This window comes from Aquila chrysaetos, chromosome 1, assembly GCF_900496995.4.
Source record: "Aquila chrysaetos chrysaetos chromosome 1, bAquChr1.4, whole genome shotgun sequence".
Taxonomy (NCBI): domain Eukaryota; kingdom Metazoa; phylum Chordata; class Aves; order Accipitriformes; family Accipitridae; genus Aquila; species Aquila chrysaetos.
Window position 1 is genome coordinate 43,236,548 of NC_044004.1, and position 14,082 is coordinate 43,250,629.

The window sequence follows — 14,082 nt, forward strand, 5'->3', positions numbered from 1 at the left end:
AACCTGAGTCCAACATATCCACCCACCCACCCTAGAAGTTTTCTTTAGGTGAAGAAAGGAAGAACTGAGATTTTTAAGAACAATATCCAACAATCTTACTCCAGCCAAGTTTTACTTGAGCACTTCTCTTTTTTTAATAACACTGTGCTCTGGCAAGACATGAATTTATCAAAGCTGCTTCATCAATAAAAAAAAGGTTATTCCCAAAGCTTGTTCAGCTAACACCACCACAGTCACAGCTTGAAAATGCTGGTCACTACAAAGTGTCTAGAGCTTACTGGAAAGATTATATCTATTTTATTGAACTGAAACATTTACCATACAATTATTGCAAATAAATGCTTAAAATATTTAAAGGTGAATTAGTAGGTACTGATGACACAAAGCTGCTTTCCATGATTGAGATGTCCAAATAAAATGTGGTAAATTCATAAGTAGCTATTCCCATGATTCAGGCAAGGCTGTAAGACTAAGTGTTGTTAAAAAACAACAAAAACCCCCACCCCAAACAAACAAAAAAACCCCAGTGCAATGTTTCCAAATCTATCGACTGGAAAGAATATTCATTTGATCAAACGTGTTTAGATAATGCTGTCACTTCCACAGAGTCTCAGGACCCAAACCCAAGGAAAACGTCAACCCTTAGCTGAAACTTTAGCATGGTATTTACTACTCATGGGCTCACAGACAGAGTATGAGGATGGAAGAAAGAGTTAGAAATGTTTTGTCTGACCTCTTATGTAAAAAAGGCACAACACCTCCTTGGGTTAATTTTTCTTTTAAGTAGAACAAAGATGATACATACACTGGAAGAGAAATGCCTGAAGAAAGCTGATGGATGGAAGGTCTGACTCCATGAGGAGAAATGAAGACTGCTATTATTTATACAACCACTGTATTTTCCATTTAACAGAAAACTTCACTGATGCTGCCTCTGACCATACTCAAAAATAATTACCTCCACCTGAAATGTTTTTTACTTTACCTTTATTCTGCTTCTACCACAAAAGCAATCTGAATAAGAATGATGCCCAAGTACTGATTCTGAGGAGCAGATCTGTAATTGTGCTAAGATTTAATAATGAAACAATCATTGAAATGTATGAAAAATTAAACAATTATTCAATAAATTCCACAGTATATCAAGATGCATAGCTTATGAAAATAGTCTGCAGAATTTCTTACTCTGCCTAACAACGTTTTGTGGTAATTACAAGAGACTCTGACAAGGCTAAATATTTATTGTTTTCTTTCAGATATTTGGCTACCAGTGTCACAGCACCTATGCCTGGGAAAGAAGAGAGTAAACAACCATGGTAAAAAGACCATGTAATCAAAATATGAACAGTGATTTACCAACCCTGAAATACACACACAAAAAAGACAAGGCAAGAGAAAGGAGCCATGAAAACATTGAAAGTAGACAGGAAAACTGTTTTAAGAGCATTTTATCTGCTAGAGGCACTTGATATGAAAGTGTTGAAGTATCTAAATGCAATGACAGGTCTGTGTCTACTTCCACTGATGTTAAAATATAATAAATCATGAAGTTATTGTCTAAAGAGGAAATCCTACCACTTCAAACAGTGTATTTGGAGTGTCTAGTAAAAAAATGTACCTCCTTTTCATGAAAGGTATTTCAAACTCTGCCTAGTTCACTTTCAGCAACCTACTATCATATTCTTAGTATCACCACCATATGACTGAAGCAGAGTCAAAGAAGCAGAGACAAAGCTAAATGGCTTGACTAGCATTTTAGATGCTGAGCTGAAGCAAAACTTTGAATGCTCCAATTCCTTCCTCGCACCCAGTCTGTACAGCACACTGTCAGGAAACAGTATCATCCTTTTCAGTCAATGGATCTTGGAAATCATGCAGTACATGGTGAGACTACAGGCTGAGATTATAGGATACCGTGAGTGGCTCAAAACCCACAATGTCTCAGAAAGATAAATGTGTTCAAGAAGAGAGGATTTGTGAGCATGGAGCAAAAGATGAGGGAAAAGAAGCAAAAAGTGAAGGTAGGGGAAAAAAAAGAACTGAGACTGTAGCACAAAGCAAAGATACCAAAAGCAGTGGGGGAAAGGGAGGCAAGAAAAATTGTTCGGGAGTGGTATGAGAATGATGGGAAACAGAATGATTTACTCAGCAAGACACACCAGACTTTAGTAACCTACAAAATAAAATGAAAAAGGAGAGGCCAGGGAAAAATTGGCATCAAAGATACGTAACAATAGATATTTTTTTGCATCATGCAGTATATCTTTTACTATGTTTTAATGTTATAATTCAGATGACAAATGCTCATCGTATATATATACACACACATGTGTATATACATATACATAAATTATACACACATACATTCAGTATGGTTAACGTGATCCAGCTCCCATCTGGACTACATTTCCTGAGGGAACGCAGGCCAAACAGCCAACCACCTCATTCTCAGCTCAGAGCCTGAGGCTGCTGCCTTGTCCCAGGAGATAGACACACCATCACATGCACACCCAGACTGGCTGCTAGGCTTGGGGAAGTGAGGGGCATGGGGAAGGGGGAAGCATCCTTGCAGAGTTGTCTCTCTGACCAAAGATCAAAGGGAATGAGAAAGAGCACAGCTAATTCCTCAAGTGAGAACACGTGTGAACGTAGCATAACAGCGAAAGAGGGACACAGCAGAGGCTCGATCTGCTGCTGTCACCCTCACAGCACACAGAAAGGAACTTGAAAGAGAATCCAGTTCCTATCCAGAGCTATATAGCTGTACTAGAGCCTTTGCTGGAAAATCAGGGGTAATTGCAGGCTTTTGTGGGCTGTGCTTACCTGTCAAGCTGTCAGTAAATTAATCATGCAACTTTCAGCAGTCATTATCAATAGAGAAACTCAGCCAGTGCAAAGAATGCAGTAAGACAGAAAATCACAACTATTATGACTGCAAGGGCAAACTGTACTATTTATTCATTTTTCTCCTAAATCTGTTTTATGGCCAGACTCCATAATGAATGAGCTATATGACAGAAATCAAGATAAAGAAATGCTTTTTTAAAGCATATACATGATTTATTACTTTGATATCTGTCTGCTTTCTTTCTTCTCTTCCTTTTCATACCTTGGACTGAAATAACAGAAGTTCCCACCGCAACAGTACGTAGCTGAGCAAGTCACCTAGATACCGTAGATATGTTTAGACAAACTTCTAGACAAAGTTATAAATAAGCCTTGGATACAGCTATTCTCATTTTTGTTCTTCAGCATGTCTCTTTGTTCTCTAAGGATGGAATGAGAGTCTAGTGCCAGTGGAAAGACAAACTGATCCATGATGGGAGCTGACATGCTCCAAAATACTATTTTGGCCTTTAGAGAAGACAAAAGGGGAAAACAAGTATGCAGAGTTGTTGGGGGGGGAATTCTGTTTGTTTTTATGCACTGCTTTTCTAAATCCCCTCCTAAACCCTTTTCCAAACGTCCTCAGAACAAAAACTCTAGCAAAAAGTCAATATATTGTTACGACCACTTTGTTGTCAGATGTATACTTTAATACCTTATACTTTAAGTATCACAAAGCTATAGGGACTTCGAAACAACGCTCACTTTACTTGATACTTCTCTATCTGCAGATGTAATAGGAACATAGACTGCAAACATCACTGAATATGTGACTTTAAAAGAATCGGGTCATGAAGAGGTTTTTCTTGGATCAACTTCCACCGCTCTGGGCATGCAGAGTCTTTTGCTGCTCCTCTCATATTTTCATCAACTCAAATTTAAACCTTTAGCTTCTCCTCTTTGTGTTCCCACTGTAGGACTCTTTCAGAACCTCACTTCTGTGAGGGTTAGAAAACTATATCCCATCTCTAGCACAGAGGCATTTGCAAATAATTCACACATCTCTCCCACTCAGGTAGCAGTTAACAGCAAAAGGACCCTAGAAAAGTATAAAATGAAGCAAGTGCAATTATCTTCAGTACAATCTTCAGTACAGTCAAACTCAAGGAGCTCATTAGCTGATACTTACGGAGGCATCACTCCTTTCGGAAGGCCTAATGCGTTGACAGAAATGGGTGGTGGCTGGGATGGCAGCATGGAGCTGAGAAAAGCTGCTGGAGACTGGCCGGAATTAGGAAATCTGGGAGTTGGAGACAGGCTGTGGGAAGGTGAAGAAAGTGAAGGAAGAGGAGGGGGTGGTGGAGGTGGAAGTGGAAAGGAATCACACACCGGATATGTCGCGGTTGGACTAAAGACAGGTGGAGGCGGGGGAGGAGGGGATGGAGAAGAAGGAGACCAGGCGTATTCCCCTTCTGGAGCAAACTGCTGAGAGAAAGGGGGAACAGGCACTCTCCCAAACTGTTTCTGAGAAGCAGTTGGAGACATAGGAGAAGGAAGGCTGGATGTAGATGATCCTGAAGATGGAGTCACATAACCTGAAGCAGGGCTGATGTTCTGAGCAGCAATGAACTGCTTAGGCCGAGCATAGTTGAAGGAACTGGAAGACTGCATGGTTGGGGAAGTATGAGAGTTAAGAATACTCATTGGCACAGGAGAGGTGACAGACTGGCTGGACTCAAGCTCCTGGAAGGAGGGGGGAGGAGGAAAGGAAGGAGAAGAGGGAGGGTGCTGCTGATGATGATCAGGTTGCTGTTGGTGACGATACCACTGGCCACTTTCTTGCTCCAGACGAATTTGGTTCTGTAGCTGCTGTATTTTTATAGGGTCCCTGTAGGAAGGAAAAATAGACAAAAAGATGATCAGACATGCAGTGCTGGTTGGGGAGGAGGTAAAAGTTCCACTGATCTATGGTCTAGCAAAATCAGAAGGTGAGGAAAGTTCAAAGCGTTTGCATATCTTGCATAGCCCTATTTCTTCAGAGCTAAAACATTGCTATAAAAGTCCATTTTTTGAGCTCAAGAAGGGGGGAAAAAGTATTTGCCTAATAAAAGTTAGCAGAACCTTCAATTCGTAAAAAAGGTAAATTATAAGACAATTTGAAGACTCTTAGGATATTTTAAAGGAGCAATCCAGATAATATAAGTAATGGTAAAAATGTTGAATTTCTTAACAAGGTTTCTTTTCATTTCTTGCCTATTTCATTCAATGGCCCTCTTTCAATAGTAAGCCTCAGATATTTACCAAAGTGACAACTTCAGCCTTGATTTCTCTGTAGGCTCTGTAGGCTGATCGGACAGACTTAATTACTGCCATACTTTTAATGAAGTACTTGGAGACAAGGGACAAACTTTTGTGTTAGAACCATCCATGTATTTGTAGATGAGCAAAGAAGACTTTGAAGAAATATTTGTAACCTAAGGTAATGGTGAACTGAGCTTCCCCATGTCTTTAGTCCCACTTTTTTTTTCCAGGCTTTATTCTTAACTGTAGGTCCTAAACATATCTTAGTAGATACTGAATACAGTTCTAAGGAATTGCTAATTGCAGTACTATCAGCTCAAATGGAAATGAGAATTTATTTTAGAAATGCAGACATTCACTAGCAGAACAATAAAGTCTAGAAAACTAATATGCAGGAGCACTCAAAACTGTTAATTAAGTAAAAAAAAGCAAAATGTTCAGCAGTGAAGCAAAGCAGACCATGTGCTGGCTTTTGTTTTTGTCCACAATACAGTTGTTTGAATGACATTGAGATCAAATTAACTGTGTGGTCTATCATCTTAAAATACATCAGACTGACTTGCTTAAAAATTGTCATGTTCCAGCTGGAAATCCTAACTTTATCTCAATACTCCAGATGTCCACAAAGTTTCAGCATATGCACATATACCTTTTCTGTATATTTAATATATAAATACTTTATTATATACAAGTGTGTCATTGTTTATATATAATTTAGGTCATTTAAGCAGAAATTTTAGAAGCTGTCTGCTTAATGCATGGCATACAAATGTATGATTCTGGCACAATAATATACTTTTGTTGGTAGCAACAAAATTAGAAATGGTAATATCATCATACTTTCCACTCTAAGATTAATTTTGATATTCCAACCATCCACATTTCCCAGAAAATGTTTTCTGATAATAATTCTGCTTATGATCTCAGGCCAAAGGAGACTGTTCAGATAAGAAAAAGGGGAGCAAGATTGCTTAGGAGAGAAAACTGAAAAATCAGTCATTTACATTTAACAGTTGCTTTTTTCTTTTTTGTCATAAAGATGGTTCAATTCTAGCAGCATCAGTCATCTCACCAACAATACATATTTCAGTACTTAAGAGGAGATTTCATTTTCCTTTTTAATTAAATCAGCAACAAACACATCAAAATGTTGTAGTTCACTTGTAAATTTTATATTAATTTTTTACTGTTGACAATAGAGTCTCTAAATCCCTACCAGTTCAACTTTTCACTCCACAGGACATGGGCTGAACCTTATTCTTTGATTTTTGCTAAATTACATAAAAGCCTGCTTTCCCTAAATGGGCTAAAGCAGCACAATTTTAGTTCCCATCATCATTTGACTTTCTTGGCTGATGACAGAAATACTTCAGGTCACCTCTGATTGGAAGGAGAAGGTCCTGTAAGATTACCACTTTCAGTTCATTCTGTATCTTTAGTCTGAATATTTGCAGACTTACTGTGCAACACCTCTAAAATTATTTACAAATAATACTTACTTTATTTTCCATCATAATCACCCCCCAAAATTTTTTTATTTATTACAGAGAGGCTAAGGTTAAAAAAAAAATGGGGGAAATTTAGTATTATAAATGGTGCATTGAATAGAGAAGAAGCTTAGCTGTCTTCAACACTCATATGTTTACCCAACATGTGCTGAAAGCAAGTCAGGATGTCTCATCTTGGGACTTTTTTATTTTCATTGCCAAGTCACATGGCGATGTGCCCAGCCAACAGCATAACACAAATTACCATCTATGGCCCTGTCAATGGTAAGTATACTACTACAGTGCCTGCCACTGAACTGCTGCTGTACCAGTCCGGGCAGAAGTAAAGACCAGATTCGTGGTATGTCTACAAAAGGTTGGCACGCAAATGTGAGGTTGCTCTGCTCTCACACTAAGCTTGACTTGAGGCCACAGGAATATACGTGCCTGTAAGTCAGGGTTTATTAGCTCAGGACAGCACTAATTCCATTTGCAAAGCTTTTGATCAGCTTAGGGTCCAGACAAAGCAAGTGCATATCTGCTTCAAAAATAACATGCAGACATAATCATTATCACATCAGTCCACGTAGCAAAAACCATAAAGATCTTCTTAGAGCAAATTTTCATTCCAGTGGTAGAAATGCATGATCCTTGTCTGCAAAGGAATGTTCTCCACCTCAGAGCTATTCTTTTAACAGCAGATACTGTCCTATATTATTAATTTCTTGAGCAGATGTATCCTAGGGATGTGTCATTATGAAGAAGAAGAAAAGAATAATAAAGTCACAAGTGTTCCTTTGCAATGACACCGACAGCAATGGAAGCTCTACATAGGTAGGTCCCTGAAAGATAATGCTGCTGTGCCACAGATATAGAGAGCCCAGCAGTCAAAATTATGCAAGGGAATTGGTCTGCTATGTTGCCCTCATCAGTAGGGAAACAAAGAAGGGAATTAAAAAGAGTTCAGTTTTTGGATTAGATTACAGGAAAAATTAGTTTAATTGTAATTACATCCTCTTTCCAATTAGCTGAAATATGTTTTGTAATCCCAGTGTTTTAAAGGGCACACGTGCTTTCAGGGAACGCATCAAGCTTGTTTAAACAATAGAGAATAAAACTTATTTTCTCATGTGGAGTTTTTGGTTTTGCCAAAAAATTAATTATAACAATGTAAGAATGAACATCTGGAAGTAAATTTTTAGTAAAATTCAATCAGCGAATGGCAAAAGTAAATAATTTTAAAAATCACAACTAGGGTAAAGCAAATATTGAGAAATTTCGGCAACTTACTGAAAAGCAGGCCTAGTAGTACATAAATATTTTCAAAAGGTCTGCTTCAGTATTTGTGATTTTTTTTTTCCAATACCAGATATTCTGAACCAAGATTTTTATATACATTTTCAGATGTTCTAATAGGTATGCTAAAACAGTTAAAGAAATGCAAACAGTAAAGCAATAATAGTTTAATGGAAGCAGATACTTGTTGCAACAGAGGTGAGGTTTCTGGCCTGCATTGCCTGTAAGAACAGCTGCACGCACAGGTTTGGTTCCGGGCACTTGGAACTTGCTCAGTAAGGTGATGATTTTCAGAGCTAAATGATAGCGAGAAACATTTGAAAAGAGATGTTCAAAGGGAAGACTAGAGACATTAGGTTTCTTGGTGGGCAGCTACAGAATACTATCTTTTTAAAAGCAAAACACTCTGATTGTATGAGAAAATAGTAGACAGAGGTGATCAGAATCTTCTCTAAGGATGCCAATACATACAGCATATTTTAACAGTTACTCAAGAATTCACGATCTGAGGTATGCACTTGGTTTACATCATAATAGGCTGTTTCATCTTTTTATGCCACTTTCATAATGTTTTTCCTTCCTGATACCCTCTTTGTATCACGCTGTTTTGAAATTAATAGAGCAGTCCTCAACTTTGAGAGCTAAACTGGTAACAACCACCATCAGGAACCGTAACTCCAAGTGCCTGGACACAGTGCTATGGAGGAGGGGAGGTAGGTAGATGGTTGTACATCTCTGAAAGTCTCAATAGGAACTGGCTGCTGGATTGCAGGGATGTTAGAGCAGATGGCATTTTCCGGGATGCAATAAATCCTTCACACTGAAAGTTCCCTGTCAGGCTCATTCACAGGTTCCCAATATTAGGATATGTACCAGCTTTATTTTTATCTTACATTTCTGGGTTTGTGAAGAGCATAAAAAAAATTTATTTAGAGGAACAATGCCCCTCTTCTGGGAGGCACCCTACTATTTGCAGTTTTCCAGACTATCTGTCTTGGAGGGTGATGTTCTCCAAAGGTAGGGGGATGATGTCCAAGCCTTGAGGGAATCAGTCGTACACAAAATGAACCCTATCCAAGTAGTGTCTACCACAAAGTGTGGTAAGGGTATTGAAGTTTATTCAGTGTTTTACAACACAATATATGAAGTAGATTGAAATAAACCACCACAGATAAAGAACTGCGATTAAATAAATTTTTCTATGTTATAACTTTTTAAAATTTCTGATTTTGGCCCTCCTGATCTTAACAAAAGAAAAGGAGCAAATGGAAAGCAGATGAAGAAAAGCAATTTTTGTTTGAAAGAGAGTCCTATCTGTCTCATGTATGGAAGAATAATGGGCTCACTTCTACCTCAAGTCATTCCTGAGCGAAAGCAGACTGGCCCCTTCACAATCCTACCAGTGATCTGTCCTTCGAGAAACAGACGGTGCAGTTCTACAGCAATATACAAAACATATCTCTGAAACAAAAGTACAGGAATATTTTGAATGAATATAACCAGAATTAACCACAACTTTAAAAGCTTGAGCTAGTTTTCTAAATTAAGATTTGAAACCAATGCCAGAAAACCTCTGTATTTGTATTTTGGTGTAACAACTACTTGCCTCCATGAAATCTACCTTCCAATGAAGGCCTAGCTTCTAACTCAATACTACTGCTTCAGAATAATGCCAGAGCTCTACCAAAAGTGAAACAGGTACCATCATGCTGCATTAAAAGGCAAGGGCTCGTCTCGGGTAACACTGACTTCCATGTCAGCAAGTATCTGTGTTTAGATATATTTATATATGTACATATTTATATCTATACTGAGATATTTATACAATAAAATCCAGGATGGAATATTTTTTCGTAATTTATTAAAATCAGAACGTATACCATACCGTTATATCTCTGTAGTTCCTTGGCAACCCAACTGCATAGCTGGTAAGCAAAGAAGGAATGGAGAATTGGAAGCAGTGGGAGCTTGGGAGCTGCTGTGGTTCCCTCACTAGATAAGACTCACAGTGCTTCAGCGTCTGTGGCTCTTGGGCAGCTCTCATGGCAGACTTGCCAGGTCTTGTTAAAGCTAGCTCTTGAACACACTGGTTAATTTGCTTTCTACAACCACAACATTTGTATTTTACTGGTATAAACAGTACTGTTGAAAATGAGTAATTTTCTAAACTTCTGACAGTTACTATTTAAAAGAGACTGAAATGCACATACCAACTCATCCGAAATTTGATAGTAGTCACTGATATCTGGAGTTGTACTCTGACAAATTTCCTAATATAATTTAAGGCTTTCCACCAGATTTATCAATGGTTGAGAGTTGTTAAAAATGAAAACAACAACTTAAGCTAGCAGTGAATTAATTAACAGCTGTACTGAAAATAAATACTCAGAATACAAAAGTAATTCCAACTAAACTGTCCACTGAAGGAATATCTACTCATTTTTAGAAATGTTAAAAATGTACATGTATGACAAGGCAAGAAGGTGAAGTAAAGGGAGAATGGATCCCCCTTTTTACAAAAACTCCAAAGTGTTCACCACAGACAGACTTCAGGCTGTATTAATATAAATATGTTTACTCAAGCATTAAGTTTCCTGATGCTGAGCAATCCCTTATATTGTGAGAAAGAAATGCAGACTGGTTTAAATCCTGCAAGTGTTCACATTTATGTAAAACTGGAATTATCAGTTAAAATAAGAACTGGGGGAACGGGACAGATGCTGTGTAGAAAAACAAAAACCAGCACCAGTTTGGGTTCTACCCTGCAAACATTCAGAGATATTTTTTGTCTATACTAACAGATTTCAGGGAGGATGCAGGTTGTCACTCACAATTTAATCCTCTTGCTGAATAACTACAGAGCTATAACTAGGAACCATCTCCACCACCTGCAACCTTTCAACGTTTTTATTAGTTGCCCTTCAAAGCTTAAAGATTTGAAAATGCAGATACACACAAACAACATTTTCCATATTTCAGGTTAATATACAGGAGTGTTTATCATTAATTTCACTGTAACCTAATGCACTTTCAGTAAAATCAGTATGGTGCAAGAGCTAACACAGATACTGTATTATGAGCACACTATGAAACTAAGCTTGACTTTTCATCTGAGAAACTTCATACACACAGAAGAGAAATGCAAACCATCTGCATTGCATCTGCATTTTGTTTGTGAAGTCTCTTGTAAGGAAATCCTGCTGTAATTTGGCTGTTAAAAACTTTTCTGTCTATCCTAAAAAGTGGCAGTTGTACCTGTGCCCATTTTCCATTATGGTTTGATTATCTGTCAAAGGCATCAAGGTAATTTCTGTACTAAGGAAACCAACAGTAGTGGTAGTGCCAGTATTCACTGAACACAAGCAATTCTTTTAGAGACAGGAACCATTTTTCATCTCTCTATACCACTGCAGGGACGTTTTTCAAAACATGTACCAGCAAGATAACACGTTTAGCTTGGGTACAGAAAGAGAGGAAATTGTGCTCTTGTGCACATTGATTGTTCCCAACAGTCATAAAGACACAATACGGCTTTAGCAAAAAGGCTAAACTTCATATCTCTGGTAGGGTTAGGCCATAAGAATTAGTCTGGTAGTCAAAAAATCTGTCTGGTTTGGTAATTCAGTAGTGTTACATAACTAGTGCACAGAAAATCCAGTGATGGATAGAACAGTTAAAAAATGACACAGATAAGTTTTACTGATAAAGGAAGCAAAAATTGTTACGTTATTAATGGGTAAATTGTTACAAGCCGTTAATAGCAATACAGGTTCCAATTTACAGCTGAATTGGCCCAAAGTGTAAGAAATCATGACCTGGAATGCAGGAATTAACTGGTCTGCAAATGGACAAATAGATCTTCTGCCTCTGATTGTGCTATACCATGTGGAAGGTTATATTCTGTGCTGATTAGTATATACTCAAAGAAAATATGGGGAGAAAAAAGTATATATCAAAGTTTGAAAAACTGTATTAGCCTAAAACCAAAAGTGAACAGAAAAAAAGATGGATGGCGTCTCTTCCTCTTCTAGATGTAGTATGATACATTTTCTCAGTGCTGCTACTGGAACAGCACATGCACAGTTGGTTTGGGTTTTTTTGTTTTTCCTGGGTTTTTTTTGTTTTTTTTTTTTAATTTAATGTATTTGATTAACAGGATGCCCTATAAATCATCATATTTCATCTACCACTGGCCACCAAAGTTAGATTTGCTTATTTTTATGCCTACCCACCAACCCCTACAGTGGGCTTAAAACTGGACCTCCATGCTTTCAATATTAACATTCCAGTATCTGTCAAGTGTCTATTCTTTGGGTTACACATAAAGACAACTGCTTTGTACTACTGAAATAGACACTTTCATGAGGAAGAATGATCATCATATTAAAGGGAAAAAAAAAAAAGTAGCTACTGGATGTTCCAATATTAAAGAGATCACACAGTTACTGTCAGCGTGTTTTTTTGAAAATTAAAGCTTTAACTATGTTTTAAAACTACTTGAAGAAGTTAAGGTAGTTTTAGAGCTTAAATTCTAGGCCCTTTTACCAGCCATTCTGTATTCACAAATAGTTCTGACATTTGAGCAGGTCACTGCTTCATGTAAAGCTTGGATGTTACCAGCTGACACATCAGTAGTCTATGTTACTGAAACTCACTGGAGGTATCCTATTCTTAAAATACGATATGAAAAGGAACCACTGGAAATATGTGAAATAAATACATACATCTGAGATTCTCTCACTACAACAATATGACTTACTCACTTCAGGTGTCGGCACCATCTTAGTATCATAAACTTTTAGTACTATACCATTCTTGCTGAAGTCCTTCTATTCACACAAAAATAACCCCATCAACAACATACACTAACTTTTAAGGAAGGAGGAGAAGCACCAGGAAGTAACAGCAACTGCTAAAGACAGTAATAATCTCTCAGCCTGGTTCTTAGGAGCATTGGAAAGTGAAAATAACACTACAGCATTACTCACAACTTCTGTGACATTTATTCAACCAATGTAATCCTAACACAATTATACCTTGTGCTCGATCCAGTGCAGGATGCTATATCCCTGTCATCCAATCTAGGTTGGTAATCTCAATGGAAGTTACGGCAGTGAAAAGAAAGATACTTAAATGGATGAATAACTGTGTAGTGACTCTGCACGCTGCAAACTTCCTAGGGTATCTGAAGTTAATGCCGTATTAGGGATTGGTATAATCCAGAGACATTTGCAGATCTATTGGGAGAATTTTTCTTCCCAGATGCCCTCTTAGCCTTTTAAAAGCACCAGTGAAGCCCATCTCATGCATTAATTGAAGAAACGACAGCCTTTTACTGCTTCCCTGCTGTTGTTCTCTGGCACCTGAAACAGGGAACAAATAACTACCCCTTCCATGTTACATAGCTGCATGGCTCCAGCTGCAGTTAAGAGTTTGCTCAGATATGGACAAACTGCTTCAACTTTCTTCCCCAAACAGGCTACCTGATAGACAAGCTCTGGTTAAATGAAATAGTCACTTCGTTGTAAAGAAACTGAATATAAAAAATAGCTGAACTGTCCTCAGTGTTTGCACATGTTGCAGCACTCCACATAAATATTTCTGCAAAGAGTTGGCAAATGCTCAATCTATTCATACCCAGCAGACTCTTTGTGGGCTACACTCATCACAGAGCAGGATGAAAACTCCAACATGCACCGGCAAAACAGCAGCAACAGAATATCTTAGTATTGAAATTTCAATTACTTTCAATTAGTATTGAAAATTAAAACACTTGACAGTGTGGCACATGTACCTTATATCAGCTATTGCATTTAGAAGACTGAAAAGAACTGTTTGTAGACTTGGCTGTAACAGTAGACATAACTTCATCTGCTCATGTAGACTGATAACATCTTTTTGGTTTATTGCATTTTTTTCTTACCACCAACTTGCATTGATGTCAGTGATACCTGCCTGATGAATACTTCTGTGACCTATTTTGTATCAGGAACAATCTTTTAAGATGTGGATCTCCATTCATCTTGCTGGACTAATTTTGAAAATAAAATAGAGTTTATAGGGCACTGTCACTTGTTATCTAGCCAGACATGTACTTCAGAAGTGTGAGTTTTGAGGTTAGGGGTTTGTTGTTGTTGTTTTTAAAAGGTATCTTCCCCAAAGTATAAAAGAG

The 14,082-nt window shown here is 37.8% G+C and overlaps 1 protein-coding gene across 9 annotated transcripts in view; it reads right to left on the minus strand.

Moving 5' to 3' along the window:
• PALLD (palladin, cytoskeletal associated protein) overlaps nucleotides 1-14,082 on the minus strand; it is a 210,787-nt gene that overhangs the window by 35,055 nt on the left and 161,650 nt on the right. For 8 of the 9 annotated variants that reach the window (XM_030023196.2, XM_041124885.1, XM_030023278.2 and 5 more), the window contains one exon: nucleotides 4,016-4,714. The exons of the other annotated variant lie outside the window; for it this stretch is intronic. In XM_030023196.2, coding sequence (XP_029879056.1) covers nucleotides 4,016-4,714 — 699 coding nt within the window. The remainder of the gene's footprint in view (nucleotides 1-4,015; nucleotides 4,715-14,082) is intronic. 9 annotated transcript variants of the gene reach the window in all.